Source organism: Gadus chalcogrammus, chromosome 15 (assembly GCF_026213295.1).
Source record: "Gadus chalcogrammus isolate NIFS_2021 chromosome 15, NIFS_Gcha_1.0, whole genome shotgun sequence".
Taxonomy (NCBI): Eukaryota; Metazoa; Chordata; class Actinopteri; order Gadiformes; family Gadidae; genus Gadus; species Gadus chalcogrammus.
In genome coordinates, this window is record NC_079426.1 from 9,084,712 (window position 1) to 9,104,113 (window position 19,402).

The 19,402-nt window shown below is 43.0% G+C and overlaps 1 protein-coding gene across 2 annotated transcripts in view; it reads left to right on the plus strand.

The window, feature by feature from the left end:
- The first annotated feature begins 445 nt into the window (after positions 1-445).
- The window catches only part of marchf8 (membrane-associated ring finger (C3HC4) 8), a 65,068-nt gene continuing 46,111 nt past the window's right edge, over positions 446-19,402 (plus strand). For both annotated transcript variants that reach the window (XM_056610156.1, XM_056610157.1), the window contains exons 1-2: positions 446-556; positions 13,787-13,968. In XM_056610156.1, the coding sequence (XP_056466131.1) occupies positions 13,873-13,968 (96 nt within the window). In that variant the 5' untranslated portion in view covers positions 446-556; positions 13,787-13,872. The remainder of the gene's footprint in view (positions 557-13,786; positions 13,969-19,402) is intronic.

Here is a 19,402-nt window from a genome sequence, read left to right on the forward strand (position 1 = left end):
TGAATACATGACTCTTGGCAATAAAATTATCCGAATGAGGTCCATTGAATTCTGCAGAGGCCCATTATGGGACAGTTTAGTTTTCCATAATCCCCCCTCACCCAAAACCATTTTATTTGAATAAAGGTAGATTCTGTCTAATATATGGGCCTACTTTCCAATCATCATAATATAGGCTAGCCTCCTTTCTCTTCAATATGTTCAACGTCTAAATAAAACCAAAAAAGTATATTTAAACACTGACCACCCTTACTCCAGGGTTGTTCAAGAATTCAGAACAGAGAAAAGACTAGTGATGAGAGAGGGTAAAGTCTACATATATATATATTATTTACATATTTCTTTATTTATCTTTTTTTTTATTTCAGCTCGCATGCGCCGCCTGGCCCTCTAGTGTCGTTGTTATCCTTGCATGTTTTCACCCCATTTTATCTGAACACGGAAGTCTGTGTGGCGCATAGGGCGACTGGAGTCCTCTCTCTGACGGCCGAGGAGCAGAGCTATGACATAAAATCAAACTGAACGTCGTCGTCCCCATTTGGCCCTCGAGACAGCGGTAAGTGTCAGCCGTTTATTCACGCCAGTAAGAAATGTATCACCATTGAATTTTCTCCGGCTGTCCTTTACATCTATTTACACTGGGGCTGTTCATCACTCGCTGCACCATCGCGGGGTTGGCTCCGGGCGTTGATGCGCGTGTGGATTGTTATGGTATCATTTATGACATTATTTATTGTTATTTTCATTTGATATGCAGGGTCTAAAATCCGTCGCTGTATCTCACTATAGGATGTGTTTTGATGGGTTTGATGGTTTAACTGGACGTAGTGTGGTTGGAGCGTTGCAGCGATGCAGCCCGTGAAAAGCTCTGGTATTGTCCTCGGATGGGAGATGATGAGATGCCTCCCTTCTCTATCCATTTTTGGTTTTCCTATCCTCCGAAACCAAGAGGTTCATAGCCTATATGTCTACCCTGTATATATGTCCTGCTCAGGTTGTAGCTTATCTGTAAAGAAATGTAATGATGGAACATTGGTTTCACCGCGTCTGATTATCGGGCTGTTGTATTTGGTTAATTAAAAAAAGAGAGATATATGGTTATGTGATTGTCCCACCCCGACCCCCCAACATTGTAACCATAAGCAAGAGGTAACATTTTAGTACTGATAGGCTACTTGGCATACAAATCTGTGATTTCATTTTTAAATTAGATATCAGTCTGTGTGGGGGTCAGGAAGGTTGGAGATATTTGGCATTAAGGTGGTTGTTGTTGTGCTATGAGGAAGATTATGATCTAGAGCTCCAAAAAAAATTGCAGTAGGCTACTGCCTGACAATAAACATGTTACTGAGGTAATTAGTTGGGGGGCACCTCGTAACTAGATACTGTCTCTACAGCACATTCCACATCACACTCCATAGACGCACAGTGTAAACATCACGATGCGCATTATGCATTCCCTTAATCACACGGGAAATCATAACTTCAAGCAAAACCATTTCAATTCAATCAAGATTCTCGCATAAAGTCATTTATTTGATTTAGAGACGAATAATTGATTCTGCACCTCCATCTAATGCTCAAGCAACCGTTTGACAGATCACGTGTTGTTAATTGGAAGCGGCGATAAAAGTCAATTACAGGTGCATGGGTATAGCGCTAGCCTTTTGATCTGAATCTGTTTCAACTTGTTTGCTCTCTTACATAAACCTGCACCTCATCCAGAATGGGATACATAACACAATTATTATTAAAAAAAAAAAAGATTCACATAATCATTCTCAACGTTAGTCTTGGTTTATTCAAATCTCACACTATTTCCTTACGACCAATGACCTATGACGTATGGTGAGATAATGAGGAAAAACCAACTACTTCAGAGTTAAGTCATCGCAGCCTCATACTCTTATGGTGAGATAATGAGGAAAAACCAACTACTTCAGAGTTAAGTCATCGCAGCCTCATACTCTTATGGTGAGATAATGAGGAAAAACCAACTACTTCAGAGTTAAGTCATCGCAGCCTCATACTCTTATGGTGAGATAATGAGGAAAAACCAACTACTTCAGAGTTAAGTCATCGCAGCCTCATACTCTAATCTCTCACGCTAGGGATAAGAAGACTCATTGTCAAGTTGTGTGGCCGGTGGGCTATCTTCCTACTGTTCGTGTATAAAATGTCTGATAACAATGTCTGTATTCTGTAGCTCACCATATAGCTCCTTCTCCCCACATAGGATTGCAACATGTCTTTCTTTGAACATTTCTCTCACAGTCAGAGAGAAGACACTGGAGCTCCAATTGATAACCATTTAAGAATGCATGCATACCGAGACCGGCTAATCCCACTGTTTAATATATTAAACTATACAGAATATATAATGTAATACATTCAGTATGGATTATGGATGTTTAAGCAACTCATATTTCTTGCATTAGCATTTGAGCATAAGGCTCAAATTCCGGAGATTGTGTAGAGGCATCATTTGTTATTCTCCTTCACACATTGTAATCTCCAACCAACGATTGCCCTTGGCAGTGTAAAGAAATAAGTAACGGTCTGACAAGTAGTGAATCACACAAAGACCAATCTTCATCTTTTTACTTTCCACAACAATTTACACCCCCCCCACCCCCCCCACACACACACACCCCCCCCCCCCCCCCACACACACACACACACACACACACACACACACACACACACACACACACACACACACACACACACACAAATTGACAGCAGGTAATTGGTGGATGCTCCTATAGGTGGTTCATCCTATGCACACAATATATAACTAGATATATAGATAGATAGAGTGTCAGGGACATGGATAAAACACAATTTAAGACATGATTATGATTCCATGCAGAAGGCTGACTGAGATGGGACCATAGAAAATTAAAGGGCTTTGAGTCTTCATGGACTTCACCATTGTGTGTTTGGAAAATTACCATGTACTTTAGTTTTTGGAGATAAGTTTGGAGCGGAGAAGAGAACATGTTCATTATACTGAACACTTAGGACTAACCACCAATTGGTTGTCAATTCTACCGCGCAATAGACCACATCTGACAGTATTTTCAGTATGGAGCAGAAAATCTTTGAAATCACCCATTGTTCTTCATATTTAACGTATTAGTTATGAACCCAATTCCATCCATCCTGAGAAGCCTCAATCTCCTGCCAGACTCCAATTAGCATAGGCTACTCATCCTTTACCTTTCTCCCATCTGTCACTCAATCTGGAATTGTCTAATTGCTAACTGTTGAACAGTAGAAACATTCTTCTCATGAGGACAGGGAGTGAAACTAGCCTGAAAAAAGGTATGATCTATAATCCAACTAACTAATCTTAATATCTTTGTGTACATTTCTATCAGAAAGAACCATACCCCCTTCTACAAGAAGTCTTTGTTTATCGCCCTGTGTGTGTGTGTGTGTGTGTGTGTGTGTGTGTGTGTGTGTGTGTGTGTGTGTGTGTGTGTGTGTGTGTGTGTGTGTGTGTGTGTGTGTGTGTGTGTGTGTGCACCTGCTTGTGTGTGTGTGCCTGTGTTTGGAATGTATATAGCTATCTGTTCTCTTCTCCATTGACTGCAGAGAAGTCATTAAAATGTCTGTCGTTACCTCTTAATCCACCAGTGGGTGTCCAGAATTACAAATTTGATCTTTTTTATTAAATTGACGCCAGTCATCCGATCATTAAAAGTACATTAACCACAGTCTTCTCCGTCTATCCTGAAAAGACAGCACCATATGGTGCAATCACGCAAAAACAGAGTCTATCTATGTAGTCCTACGTTCAAAGTACCATTACCAATCCCTTATGAGCACCATGATGTCATCTCATCCTCGGCTACGATGCTAGGAATGCATTCCAACCGCGGTGCCGCTTCAGTTCAGTTCAGCCGCGCCGGTGTCTGGCGGCTCTGTAATACAATCACACAATTAAAGGGTAGAAAGTAACAGACTGTGTGCGGCTTGGCTTTCCCCACTGGGCCGTAACCGTATACGTTACCCTGCCCCGCCTCGGACACGCTACCAGGCCGGGTACGCTGCCTGGTACCCCTCTCGTCTCTCTCTCGTCTCTCCCTTCTCTCCCACGGCTCCAGAGGAAGCAGCACATCAATAAACCGCTGATATCCCGCAGCCACATCCCCCTGGATGATGTCATAGTCCCACCACATCGATGGGCTGTCCTGTGTCCGTCGGCGGTATCGTTTACTGTGGTACCGTCCAGCATGTGAGGGAAGGGCAGGGGGCTTAGATTCATACATTAGAATGGAGAGTAAGTGAAGGGTTCCAGGAAGTGAAGCAGGATATTATAGTGCATCGCTTGGATCAGATGTATGAATTGTTATGGATCCGAAGTGACCCTGTCCCCTGACCCCCAGTGGGGGGGGGGGAGTTATTGTGAGTGCTTGTTTGTGTGCAGGGCAGGAAAGGGTGTGTGCGAACGCAGGCATGTGTGATTGTTAGTGCTTGTATAATGCCGTTTGTGTGTGTGTGTGTGTGTGTGTGTGTATGTGTGCGCGAGTTGGAGCGTGCGATTGTTCGTGCGTGGAGGTGTGTATGCAACGGCTGACCTATATAGTAGACTGTAATTTATGAACAATGAAGGAACGGCATTTGGCAGTTCATATAAATCAGCCCAGAAGTGCCGGCTCAGCAGAATCACCAAATGAGGGAGTGTTGCTGTAGAGCAGCAGTGTCCACCAGTGGTTGATGTCGACGTTAGTGCTGTCATCGCACCTCAAGGCTCTTGTCGGCTCCTGGCAGGGGGGGTCATTAACACTAGGGGTCCACAACATTACTACTTAAAAATGAACCTCTGGCAAACAGAGATTTGACTGCGAAATCAACGTAAGAGGGTTAGTGCATTGGCCGTCGTTGCAATCGATCGATGGAAATGTGTGGTACGTTATCTAGTTTGTTGCATGTCTACCCAAGGAGCATGTCTACCCACATAACACAGATAACACATCATGCGATCTAATATTATGCAATACACACGTCATAGAAAACATCCGAAGCATTGATTAAATCACCACGTTCTTTGGGTCATTAAAACCGACCAAGATTGTTTTTACAAAAGCTTGGCCGCTCAGTATTTTTCTGTTCTCATCGTAATGAAGAACAACCGCAATGATATTTGGGATTTCTGATGAAAAAAAAACGTAGCTTTTGTCTTGCATACTATTGTGTAATTTTTTAAATATTTCATAGGATTTTGCAACCGTAGTGAACTGAACCCATTTCATCATGGTAGTGTCACCCCCTTTTGGGTTTTTTGCGCAATTTGACAACAGAAACTGTTAGATGGCCGTCTATGCATAATGGAGTCAAATGCGCGTAGTAGTTCATCTATGCAGTTGTGTATTTTTGCTCTTCTGAGCGTACTTTCTGCCCTCTGGAGGTCACAATTAAATGAGTCATCCTTTAACAAACCACATCACATTACGTAGTAACACTTTCCATTAATTAACATTAGTTAATGCAGTAATAAGCATTATTATATAGCATTAGCTTTGAGGTTAGGGGCTCAGAGTTAACCCATTCACTATTAAATCATGTATACATAAATGTATTTATTTATTAACATGAACACCATAAGTCAACAACAAGTTAACCATCAGTAAATGATAACTAGACCATTTACTAATGTTAGTTAATGGTTAATTAAGGGGCAATTAATGCACCCTCATTGTAAGTTTGACCAATTACATTAGGCAAGGCAAGGCAAGGCAAGGCTTTATTTATATAGCACTTTTCATACACAAGGCAGACTCAAAGTGCTTCACATATAAACATTGTTATACATTAAAATAAAATAATAGATAAGTAAAAGAAAACATATGCAAAGAAATGAGTAAAATAGAAAGTTGTAAGTAAAGTGAGAAAATAAAGGGAAAGTTAAAAAGGCATTTTAGTAAAATAAAGCTAAAGTATTTAAGATTTAGCAGAAAGCTAAAGCAAACATAAAAGTCTTCAATCTTGTTTTGAAGGTGCTCAGAGTTGGGGCAAGTCTTAAATCCTCAGGGAGTTTATTCCAGCTATTTGTTGCATAGTAACTAAATCCTGCTTTCCCATGTTTCGTGTTTACTCGGGGGATAATTAACAGATTGGTCTCAGAAGATCTTAGTGTTCTAGAAGGCTTATGTAGTGGAAGCATATCAGTTAAATATTTTGGGCCTAAACCATGTAGGGATTTATAGGTTAGCAACATGATTTTAAAATCAATTCTCTGACCTACAGGAAGCCAATGTAACGATTTAAGAATTGGTGTAATATGTTCACATTTTTTGGTCTTTGTTAAAACTCTAGCAGCAGCATTCTGAACAAGCTGAAGCTTCCTTAGAGTTTGTTTTGGGAGACCTGTAAGGAGACCATTGCAGTAATCAAGCTTACTAGTGATAAAGGCATGTACAAGTTTTTGTAAGTCTTCTGTGGACATGAGCCCTCTAAGTCTTGCTACATTTTTAAGGTGATAATATGCAGATTTTGTAACTGATTTGATGTGACTTTCGAAATGTAAATCAGAATCCATGATAACCCCTAGGTTTCTGGCTTTGATTGAGGTTTTCAGGGACAGAGAGTGAAGGTGTTGGGTTACTTTAAGCCTTTCCGTTTTAGCACCAAATACAATTATCTCTGTTTTATCCTCATTTAGCTGAAGGAAATTTCGGCACATCCAGTCTTTCACTTGCTCAATGCACTGGCACAGCAGATCTATGGGCCGATAGTCATTTGGTGATAGCGATACATAGATTTGCGTGTCATCAGCATAGCAATGATGGTCAATATTGTTATTATGCATGATTTGCCCTAGTGGGAGCATGTAGATGTTGAATAAAGAGGGTCCTAAGATCGAACCTTGTGGGACTCCACACATCACGTTGGTTGATTCTGATACAAAGTCGCCGATGGAAACAAAGTAGTTCCTATTTCGTAGGTAGGATCTGAACCAATTTAAGACTGTGCCTGAAAGCCCCACCCAGTTTTCTAACCTGTCCAAAAGTATTGTATGGTCTACAGTGTCGAATGCAGCACTGAGGTCTAGTAGCATTAGTATTGAGGTTTTGCCAGAGTCTGTGTTAAGACGGATGTCGTTTACAACTTTAATGAGGGCGGTCTCAGTGCTGTGCAGGGGTCGAAATCCTGATTGGAAGGTGTCATAACAACCAGTTGATGCCAGGAAGTGATTAAGTTGCTGGAGGACAACTTTCTCAATGATTTTACTTATGAAGGGCAGATTTGATATTGGTCTGTAGTTGTTAATAATAGAGGTATCTAGGCTCCGCTTTTTTAAAAGGGGTTTAATAACTGCAGTTTTCAGGGCTTTTGGGAAGTTGCCTGACTGGAGAGAGTTGTTAACTATCTGCAATATGTCTATTGCTAGGCAGTCAAAAACATTCTTAAAGAGGTTGGTAGGTAAAGAATCAAGGCAACAGGTGGATGGCTTTAGTTGTGTAACAGTTTCCACAAGAGTTTTAGAGTCAATAACATTAAAGCATGCCATCCCTGCCACGTTACTTTTGCCTGAACAGGGTGGTAGTCCAACATTTTTGTTTGAAGTGGAGATATTGATGGCGCGTCTGATGCCTTCAATTTTATCAGTATAAAAAGCTGCAAACTCATTGCATTTCTGCGTGGAATGGAGATCAGGTGGAATTTGTGTTGGGGGGTTGGTCAGTCTGTAGCCTAAAGAAAACATAGAAAAACATGCACACACACACATGCTGGTCTGTGAGCCAGCTGTTGGCAGTAGACAAACTAATGGACCAATATTTGGGGTTGCGTCTGCTGGAGATCCATTGAGGTCCAGTAATAATTATAAAGGATTTCAGTTTCATGGCCTTTTTGACTTGCTCAGAATCAGATCAATATGTACAAAAACGCAATTGTTTTGCTAAAATACTGGAAAATAACGATTATTCTGCATTTCTGTAGAGCAGCAGTGTCCACCAGTGGTTGATGTCGACGTTAGTGCTGTCATCGCACCTCAAGGCTCTTGTCGGCTCCTCGCAGGGGGGGTCATTAACACTAGGGGTCCACAACATTACTACTTAAAAATGAACCTCTGGCAAACAGAGATTGAGATAAAAAGCATGACACAGTGGAATACAACTAAAACAGATTAGATAGGTAAAAGGATAATGCGCACAAATAAAAAACAGGAGCCAATTACATTAGCCTAAAGAAAACATCGAAAAACATGCACACACACACATGCTGGTCTGTGAGCCAGCTGTTGGCAGTAGACAAACAAATGGACCAATATTTGGGGTTGCGTCTGCTGGAGATCCATTGAGGTCCAGTAATAATTATAAAGGATTTCAGTTTCATGGCCTTTTTGACTTGCTCAGAATCAGATCAATATGTACAAAAACACAATTGTTTTGCTAAAAGACTGGAAAATAACGATTATTCTGCATTTCATTCAAGTGTTCATTTATGCTTCTTCACATTTAAACGTGTAGCTCCTTTTGTTTGCATTAATATGACAATACCAGAAGGTTACTTGGAAACAAATTCGTAGTCATCATGCAGGTATCCTCAAATAAACGCATAGGTATGTGTACGCTCACGATTGAGGAATGCCCCTCGCTCAATCATTAACGCTTTAACAACACTCCTGATTTATCTCCCGTTCTACTTTGGTAATAGAAGTATTACTACTCGAAGTAGAAGTAAACTTATTATTTTCAACTGCTGTAGTTCTAAACTATTTATTGTTTTCTACTGCCTTAATACTAACAGACCATTCTATGATTTATTACTAAACAATGACCATAACAAAATAATCTACAAATCTACAAAATAATAATTTCTACTACTGTAGTTGGAAACTTGCTGTTTTCTATTGGAATTACTAGCTCCTTATTGTTTATTACTGTTGTTGAAAAGCACTGTAGGCTACAAATATTTTCTATGACCTATCTGACATCAGTGAGGTACCCTGAAATCCATTTCTCTAGGCTGGGATTGCTGCAGAATGAACACAAATGATTTGTTATTTGACAAATATATGTTGTACGTAGAAAAAGAGAGTATATACCATTGTCGTTTTAGTTGTATTGTTAATGGTTAATATCCCAGTTGAGATTGTTGAAATATTTTTTGGGCTGAAGTTTTCTACTAAATGGAAGATGTAGCCTACAGTTTGTTCTAATAGATTTCAAGATTTGCCTTTAAATGTATGAAAGGTACAATTTTTACTTTGTAGGCCTATGTGCACTCCTTGTAGACAGAAGGAAACACTAGCTAATGCTAACAAAGAGCCACTGTAATTTTGTTCCCTCAAGCAATCATGTTACTCATTAAACGACTTGCTAGTTGGTGTCTTCCAGGGCTACATTCTGCTAGCCAATAGAATAGAACACCAGGGTTATATTCCTTAATTTCTAACAGGGATTTCTGCAATATTTGTTTATTTAATCATTTCATTTGAGTGCTGATACGTTACTCTATATATCACAGAGCCAACTTCCAGTCTGAATTCTAAGTCACAAGATCCTAAGTCACCAGAGAAAAAGTGTGAGACAACGTGGGAGAACAAATGTGCGAGAACGTGTGAGAACAACTTGATTCAGACTTGCTGGTCCTCTTTTCTGAATTGTTCTCTTCACACCTAGCCAGTAGGTGACACAAGAGTGTGATTTTGAAATTCGGCCAACAGTGACCGTTGGCCTGACCTAAGGGTTCTTGAGCCCCGGACTCTTGTTAAGAATATTTGTTCAACTTCGGCATTGAATCCAAAAAATACAGCTACTTGTTGTTGTCGGACTACTTAGTATTATTATCTGTGTTTATGTAATGGGTATATTATCTATGTAGGCTCCCTGTAGATTTCTAGAAGGCCAATGTCTAACAGAGATTGCATGACATTTCATTTACACAGCCGTAGGTATTATTCACCAATAAAAAGAAGGATCAGATGAGTTATTTTAGATCCAATTGAACCCATGAAACCTTGTTTACACCTGAAAAACATGAGACGATGCTAGTATTTAACATTCCAAGGGATAAAATCACGACATTCCTGCTGTCCCTTATGGAAATGAGCCTTCATCACTCTCAGCGACCGTTGGCTAGCATGTGGTGTGATTGTTACGCGATGAAGGATCCTGACCTTCCGCCCCAAGCTCTGTCCCGATGTTAATTAGCTGTTCAACTTGGAAACCCAACATATTAGCTACTTCACTAAGCTACACTGCAGTTTTACATCCACTAAAAAGTTATATATTCAGATGAATACCCCTGTTAAGTTGATGATGTGATGTAATAAGCAATAAACGCTCGAAATAGCTTGCTCTAGTGGTCGTATCAAAGCCAGTGTACCATTACCTAAAACTCAGTTTCTCTCGTGGTCTGCCACTGGAACACATTGTACTGATCTATGTCACATTAGAAGAACTAATGAACCTTTGAGTGAGTCACATTTCCGTTCGGTTTCATAATAGTTCTCCGGTAAAAGGGGGCAGGTTACGTTGTTTGTGATTCTCCTGGTCATTACTGAAAGGACTAATAAAGGATCAGCCATTCTGGTTCGGAAGAATAACTCTACTTTAGTACTATAATGGGAGTTTCTATACATTTTGGTTTACCCATGTGCAGTAGAGCAGGATCTCATCTATGAGCTGTCTCGTCCTATCTGAAAGAACAGGGACAGAGAGTACTCTTGGATAACTGAATATTAAACAAGATATTATGACATTGAATGGCAGAACAGATCATCTGTGAAAGATAATTTGCACTTGCTATCATACAGGAACTATCTGCGTTTATCTGGAAGGATTGTATTTATGTAATGCCTTATAATCATAGTTTCTACTGATCGCACTGGTTTAGCCTATATGATATGATTGTGCCGTATCCTAAATTACTTATTAATTAGTAATTATTGCCACTACTCCCGCTGTGAAGACTACACCGATGTAGGCTCTTGTGTGTCTTTAGAATAGTATGAGAAAAATGTTCACCGCTTACGTTTGTCCTTTGTCAAGACTGCCATTATGTTCCTGTGTCTGAACATACACAGCTTGCATTGACACATGGAGTGGTCGGCTGCCATGGCAACTGGTCATTGCCAACCACCGGTAGACAATGAGGATGGTGATAAGGTTGCGGCCACCTGGAAATTGTTGAAACACTTCCTGAGCTTGTCAGCCTGCCCAGAGTACTCCAAAAGTCCTAAAAAATTGTTGAGCTGCAATTACACTTGTATCTACTAATGAGCGATAATGGTAGGGCAACGACTACAGGTGATTCTTTCCATAGCGATTGCCTGTGATTTTTGATGAGCATATAGGGGTTGTCGCCATGTTTCTCAGGGAAGCCTACAGGTACTATTTGTACTTTCAGGGTTGAACCAGGCAGTCAATCACCCTGACCACCTCATCGTGTTGTGGTTAGGGGTGCTCGAGTTCTAGCCCAAGGGTACTGGCTTTGACCCCTGACCTCTACAAACTACCTCAAGGAATTCAAGGGCAAGAACTGCAACCCGTTCCTGCTTTAATTTATGTATCTGGAGTCTGCTAAATAGTCAGGTTAAGGCACGGGTGGAAGGCTGTATTCTTCACTCCTGTATCATCAACTAAAAACCTAGATGAATTTATCTAATGAGTGGAGGATTGCTTGCGTAAAGACTCCCTCAGGTCTCATATGACGTAAACCTGGTTCTGAAACGTTGTGTTCTGGACAGCCTGGATGCTAACCTGCTAAGACTTTTATCACTGTGGAGGAATTTTTCTGTGGTCCTAATTTCTCTCACTTGCCCGCAGCTCATAGTCCCAGCTGTTTTGCGGGTAACAGATGCTCCAGCTGTGTATTTGTGTGTGTGAGTGTGTTGACATGTGTGTGTGTGTGTGTGTGTGTGTGTGTGTGTGTGTGTGTGTGTGTGTGTGTGTGTGTGTGTGTGTGTGTGTGTGTGTGTGACGTGTGTATCTTTAGATTTCCTTTGCATGTCTATATGTGTGTGTGTGTGTGTGTGTGTGTGTGTGTGTGTGTGTGTGTGTGTGTGTGTGTGTGTGTGTGTGTGTGTGTGTGTGTGTGTCTATGTTGACATGCATGTTAGTGTGTGTGTGTTTGTGTGTATGTGTGTTGACATGTTTGTGTATGTGTGTGTGCTGACACGTATATGTCTGTGTGTTGTGTTGATATGCATTTTTGTGTGTTTGTGTGCGTGTGTGGGTGTGGGTGCAGCCATGCATGGACGATCGATTAAGGCTGTCAAGTTCTCGTTTCATGACGAGTTCACACAGGTGTGTGTCATTGCCTCCCTTTTTAGGAACGTGTGTGTGTGTTTATATATGTGTTAAAGGGGGGGAGTGAGTGATTCAGTACGTGTGTCTGGTGTGTGTGTGTGTGTGTGTGCGTGTGTGTGTGTGTGTGTGTGTGTGTGTGTGTGTGTGTGTGTGTGTGTGTGTGTGTGTGTGTGTGTGTGTGTGTGTGTGTGTGTGTGTGTGAGAAAGAGATATAGGTGGTGATTAACAGTGGCTCCACGCTGTCCCCCGGCACATGCAGCCAACTGGGCTGCATGTGCCGGTCCTATCTTAATGGGACCCTACCCTCTCAGTAAACACAAGAGATTCCCATGCCCCTCTGATCAAATCCACTGGCCTCCCTCCATAGCAGGCCACTGTCTCTCTTCTGTTGCAGAACGGAGCCTGAGGCTTCAGAGTTAGCATTTCTCTGTCTGTACCCTATATAAACGTACACGTACACATACAAGCCTTTACACACACACACACGTGCGCGCGCACACGTACACGCACACACATACGCTCATATGCACTCGAACACACACAAATACGTACGTACACCTTCTCACTCACTCACTCACCCTCTCACAGACACACACACACACACACACACATTCTCTCTCTCACTCGTGACACTCACAAAAACACACAGACTTCTACTTAAAGTGTTGACAGGGGGGCGGTGTCTTAATTGATGTCAGTTGTAGTGCAGATGGCTGTAATAACTCAAGTAATAATACGAAGAAAAAAAACAAACTGCTCTATTTATCCAAGCTGTTGTGTACATTTCCAGCTCAACCTCACGCTGTCTGCCATCTCATCCGTCAATCTGATATCACGGCAGCAATACTCGAGTCTCTGCTGCCACACTCTATGTTGCTGACCAACGCTATGGGCGATGATGCCCTCCTGAGTTCAGAGCTGTAGACCTATCAGTCTTGAAATAGGTCACCGGCCTGATTCTGGTGTTCCCTGTCATCAAGAGAAATGGTTCTTCTTGGGGAGGGGGGGGGGAGGGGGCGGGGTCGATTTTATACCTGATTCTATTCTATTAATAGCTGTGAGGGGTCCCACATTGACATGGCAACTCTGAATGTACTCCTCGGTGCCCAAAAGACCCATGCATGTCTCGTGAACCTGATTTGATATGGGTCAGAAGGAAAAGGTCCTTTTCGCTCATCAACATTAATGTAAAAAAGTGCTTTTTTCTTCCCTACTAACAACAATTATGAGGAAAAGGGGCTCACTTCTTGAAATCAGAATGATGATTGTTCATTGAGTTGTTTATTTGCTTTGATTGCTGTAGTTGCAAAGGCCTACACACGTCGTTAACCTGCTGTGTTTAAAAGTTCTTACTTCTAAAGTGCGTGTGTGTGTGTGTGTGTGTGTGTGTGTGTGTGTGTGTGTGTGTGTGTGTGTGTGTGTGTGTGTGTGTGTGTGTGTGTGTGTGTGTGTGTGTGTGTGTGTGTGTGTGTGTGTGTGTGTGTTGGTGTTCATGTGCGTGTATGCTTGCATGTCTCCAGGCCTCTCCTAGACCTCATCATGCCGGGTGCTCCTGCAGTGGAACAGGAAGTGAGTGTGTGAGCACGCTCCGCTTGGATCCGCTGGGATGAACATGCCACTGCACCAGATCTCTGTCATCCCCCGTGATGTCACCTCCTCCCGGGTCTCCGGCAGCGGGAAGGCCAAGGACAAGGACAAGCAGGTAGGAGCAACCTGTACTCAGTCTCTCTTTCTTTGCTAGAGGTGTTGAGCTGTAGTCAAACCAACCTCAGTCTCTTTGCTCGAGATATCGAGTTTTTGTCAAACCAAACCTCAATCTCTTTGCCAGAGGTGTTGAGTTGTAGTCAAACCAAACCTCAGTCCGTCTTTGCTAGTGGTTCAGCTGGAGGCAAACCACACACCAAATTGGTTGGTCTTTAAAACCGGTTGAAGGAATCAAAAAGCATGCGTGTAGGACATTGATTAAAGTACACATAGTGAGTTTGTGATGTATACAGTGTATGGGTGTGACTGTGTGTTGCAATGAATCATAGTGTCCCTCAGTTGTTGGAAAGCTTTAGATGTTTTTGCTGTGATTCCTATTAAGTCCCTTCTACCTTGGACATCATTTTCTTCTAGCTTCCTAGTTTTTCATTCTATTGGGCACCAAACTCTCACAGCCAAACCACATGAGTTGTAGCAATGAAAGACTACAGTCCTTTGAGTTGTGGTTAAACAGGTTTAGATTATACTCGCTATTTAAAACCTATTAGAGTGATATGCTCAATGTTAACTTGCATAAATGTACACACCGATGACAGAGCAAAACCATGCATAGTGGTGCCGATTTGTAGTCACCGTCCCATACCGCTTTGCCTTGCTCTTCTCAATCTTAGATTTAGGAATAAACAATACCGCAAACTAGACTTGCAACTTTCGTTCAGCTCGTACACCTGTCACATCCGTACCGTTTAATTGCCCATCAATGCAGGGATTTCTGTTGCAGTATTTACGTTGTCATATGTTTCTTATACTCATTCGTGGTTGGTGTTGTTGATACGTAATGAGCACAGCACACTTCCTGGACGACAGGGATCAGCACACAAATACAGACTTAGCACTATTACGCCTGGGGTGTGAGCTACTCCTTGACAACACCACGACAGTACACACACACATCTACCTGCTCCTCTCACACACATGTTCAAGGTGCGTGTTGTTGTATTTTTGTCCTTTTTGTGCGGTTTATTGATCAACACTGACACAGTGTTCATCATGATGGTGCGAATTCTCTTGGCAGCCGCGCTGTTGTGCTGTGCCAATCACCTGTTCCCAACTAGAAGACCTGCATGTACCTCAACCGTTGACGCATTACTGAGGCGCCATTTCAACCCCGCACACTGAAATGATTATGCGCAACATTTACACACTGAAAAATAGAAAGTTAGAAACTATTAGAAACGTTTAAAGGGAAACTTCACCCATTTCCATTAAGCTTTGTATCGTTAGAAATCCACTCATATTTTTGAATGTTCGTGCATCATTCCCTTATTTTCTGGAGAGATCCGTATCGATCTCTAACACTTCCTGTTTAAGATGACGCAATATGACGATTTTTGCGTGGAAGTAAATAGGAAGTGTAAGAGGGGAGGATTCCCGTAAGACTACAACCACTAGTCCCGCCCCTCTATAGGTCTGAAGCTAAGCTAACAGAGGCTGTTGATAAAACTAAAGTACAATGGCGGAGGGTACTGGATCTGACATAGAAGATGGCACCATGCAAAAGTTCACCATTTCGAAAGAAATACAAACGAGGATTACCGTATTTTCCGCACTATAAGGCGCACCGGATTATAAGGCGCACCTTCGATGAATGGCCTATTTTAGAACTGTTTTCATATATCCACAAGTTTCCTGGGGCGGTTACTGGGGAAACGTTTGTGGGTCACACTTCCGGTCGCCCACTACGCGTCACGCCCCAGCTGTGTTTTTATCTGATCAGCTGGCAGGCTAACCACATCACTCGCTCTGTCACTGAATAAAATGATGCCTTAAAAAGCTCGGGAACAACGTGTGCCGTTCGAGGATGTACTAACAACCGGACAAAACTAAATAATTGTTTGAAATCTGAGTGTTTTGACCACAAGCCGAAAAATAAAGCAGAGTGTTCGTGCCCGAAATGGTACAGCTTCCATCGACTGCCCAATGATGAAGAGGCTAAAAGAAATTGGCTGAAGAACCTGAACTTAAAACAACCTCCGAAATGTTGTTATGTCTGTTCGTTTCATTTTGTGGACAAAGCGCCAACGGAAGAAAACCCTTACCCAATGCTTTATCTGGGTTATGAGAAGCTTTATGAGAAGCCACCTGAGAAGAAACGCCGAAGAGTCGTCAGGATGAGTGTTGACAGTCCTATGATAATTTCTAATGTGCCACCGGTCATGACGTAATAATGTTGATGTGAAGTTGTGTAGGCTACATGAGCTGAGTATTGTGTTTTATTTTGAAAATTGACCGGATGCTCTATGGCTTTTACTTTTTCACTTCCTGCCCTGCTCGATCTGCTCTGTTGAAATTGACGCGGTTCAGCAACGGCTTGCGGCAAAAATAGAAATGCTACGGAATGATAGCGCTGCGGCACGGCGAGCCGCTCCTGGGACGCTGCTGAGATGTTCCGCAGGCGCGCCCGGTGGAAATGGTCTCATTGAGTGGAACCTATCTGCTGCGTTGACCACGGCCAAGACGTGCCGCAGCCGTAACGCTGCCGTAACGCTGCCGTAACGCGTCCGGTGGAATCAGGCCTTTAGTGTTTGTGCGTTCGCCATATATAAGGCGCTCCGGATTATAAGGCGCACTGTCGTTTTTTGAGAAAATTAAAAGCTTTTAAGTGCGCCTTATAGTGCGGAAAATACGGTAATTCACTGAGTTCACCAACTAATACTCTTCACAAGAAATGTTGTGTGAAATGATTTTCAAGCAGTCTTGCGGTATCAGCTTGGTAGATGGAACAGCAAGGTGTCCGATAGGCGGAGATCTAGATCAGCGGGAGTGGCCAGTGAAGCTGTGCATCGTGGTGCATGGTGGGAGTTGTTGTCTTCAATCCACAAGCGCCAAAAAGTCACTTTCTGCCTTTTCTCGTTCAAGACGGCACCAAATTAGAATTTTATTTTATTATTCGACTACATATAGGACCCAATTTCAATACATATTCATGCCTCCACCGGTGAAATGCTCCTTTAATTTTTTTTGCGTGCTACATATTCGAGGCGTCCTCCTAAAATGTCCCGTCGCCAAGGCGTCGCCCGCGGTTGCGTCAAGATGTTTACTTGGCGGGTGAAACAGGTATTTCTTATTAGTCACGGCTGGCTGGCAGCGGAGGATTTTTTTTATTTATTATTAACTCTGGGTCCCATGTGCCCCCCCCCCCCCCCCCCCCCCACCTCCCCCCCTCCCCTCCATCCTATCTGTAGCCACCCTAGGCTCCGATCGGCCCATGCCATTCCACTTAAGGGCTTTCAGGAGCAGTTGCCTCTCTCCAGCATTCAAGCACTGCACAAACAGAGCCATGTGTTTGGACAATGTGCCTCTGTCACGGCCCCGGGCCCCCGTGCATTTCTCTATCGACTCGGGAACAATAGAGTCAGAGCTCTGAAGTGATGGAACATGGTCAGGTGTTCCTGAGAGACCCTCTTCCCCCCCTTCCCCCCACTCCCACACACTCCGTACTTCGTGAAGGATGTTGGGTCATGTGCCGTGATGACACTTCCATATTTGCCATGTGGGGGATCTTGCTTACTTATGGCCACTGGCATGTCTTACATACACACAATCCTTTATGTAAATGTTTCAGCGTTAGCCGGGAAGGCTAAAGTTTACATCTGTAGCGCCCTACATATTCAAATACATTATATTTAAAAACATGACATCATAAATACAACACTTATGGACCTGCGTCGTTAAAAAAAGATAAAGATTCTGGAGAAGATGTGTTCTTTATATAACAGACATAAAATGCACAACAACACTACACAAGGGTACGTAGTGGAAGTATTAAGGGAGTAAAGATAGCGTGTTAACGCACCGTGATCTTAACTTTGTGGAGAAGGGCCGTGTGTGGTACAGTTACTGAATTTAAGCTGTATTTTAAGATGCAATCAATTTTATTAATCACAGATGGTACATTTTGATTAATGTGTTCCACTTGTGGCTGTATAAGCGTGATTTTTCCTTTTGGTAATTATTATGGTTATGATTATGCACTGATGTATGTACATACACAGCACTGGGACATTTTTGTATTCAACTCATGCTCGATTTTTAAGTATTTTCACAAGTTAACGCTAACAGGATTAGGCTTCACAACTCTTGCCACAACTTTGCTAAAGCTATCCTTGTGATGGTACCGTGGTTTACTCAAGGAACACAAAATCCCCTGAATAGTAAGCTTAGTCACTTCTGTGGAACACATTTGGTCTCCCTCCGGTACTACGTGTCTTCCGTCTCTCCTTCTCTTATCCTCCCATCTTTCCCTTTCTCTATCCTTCTGTCTCTCCCCTGGTAGAAATAAATGGCTAAATGACACTGGCTCTTGTTCTCCCCTTTGGTTCCATCAGCAAATTGTCAAAAAGAAAGAGAGGGAAGTGAGAGGTGAAAAAAGGAAGAGCAGGGAAGAGAAACAGTTAGCGGTTACTCTGAATACTGATGAGTCACAGAATTCTCATCCATGTGTGTGTGTGTGTGTGTGTGTGTGTGTGTGTGTGTGTGTGTGTGTGTGTGTGTGTGTGTGTGTGTGTGTGTGTGTGTGTGTGTGTGTGTGTGTGTGTGTGTGTGTGTGTGTGTGTCTGGGTCTCTGTGCGCGCGTGTGTGTGTGTGTGTGTGCATGTGTACAGCGCTGGCGCGTGTTCTCAGAGTTTAGTCAGAGCAAAGCCCATCTGGTCCTATTAAGAAACACAACTGGTCTTTTAGCACCTCAGAGAAATAGAGCCAGGGACAGACGGTGAGAGAGAGCCGGGGACAGAGGGAGAGAGAGCCAGGGACAGAGGGAGAGAGAGCCAGGGACAGAGGGAGAGAGAGAGCCGGGGACAGAGGGAGAGAGAGCCAGGGACAGAGGGAGAGAGAGAGCCGGGGACAGAGGGAGAGAGAGCTAGGGACAGACGGTGAGAGAGAGCCGGGGACAGAGGGAGAGAGAGCTAGGGACAGAGGGAGAGAGATATAGCTAAGGACAGAGGGAGAGAGAGAGCCAGGGACAGAGGGAGAGAGAGAGCCAGGGACAGAGGGAGAGAGAGAGCCAGGGACAGAGGGAGAGAGAGAGCCAGGGACAGAGGGAGAGAGAGCTAGGGACAGACGGTAGGAGAGAGAGAGCTAAGGACAGAGGGAGAGAGAGCTAGATGCAGGGAGAGAGCTACAGACACAGAGCACCTCAGAGAGAGACAGGATAGAGAGGGAGAGAGCTGTAGGGCGCTAGAACCAGAGAGAGAGAGAGAGAGAGAGAGAGAGAGAGAAAGAGAGGGAGTGAGAGACAGAGAGAACTAGAGACATAGAGGGAGGGAGAGACCAAGAGAGATGAAAAGAGAGAGCCAGAGAGAGAGAGAGACAGCTAACAAAAGTCTACTTAGAATTCTGTGTAGCTCCTCTGCTTCTCTGCTAGTCTCTGGTTT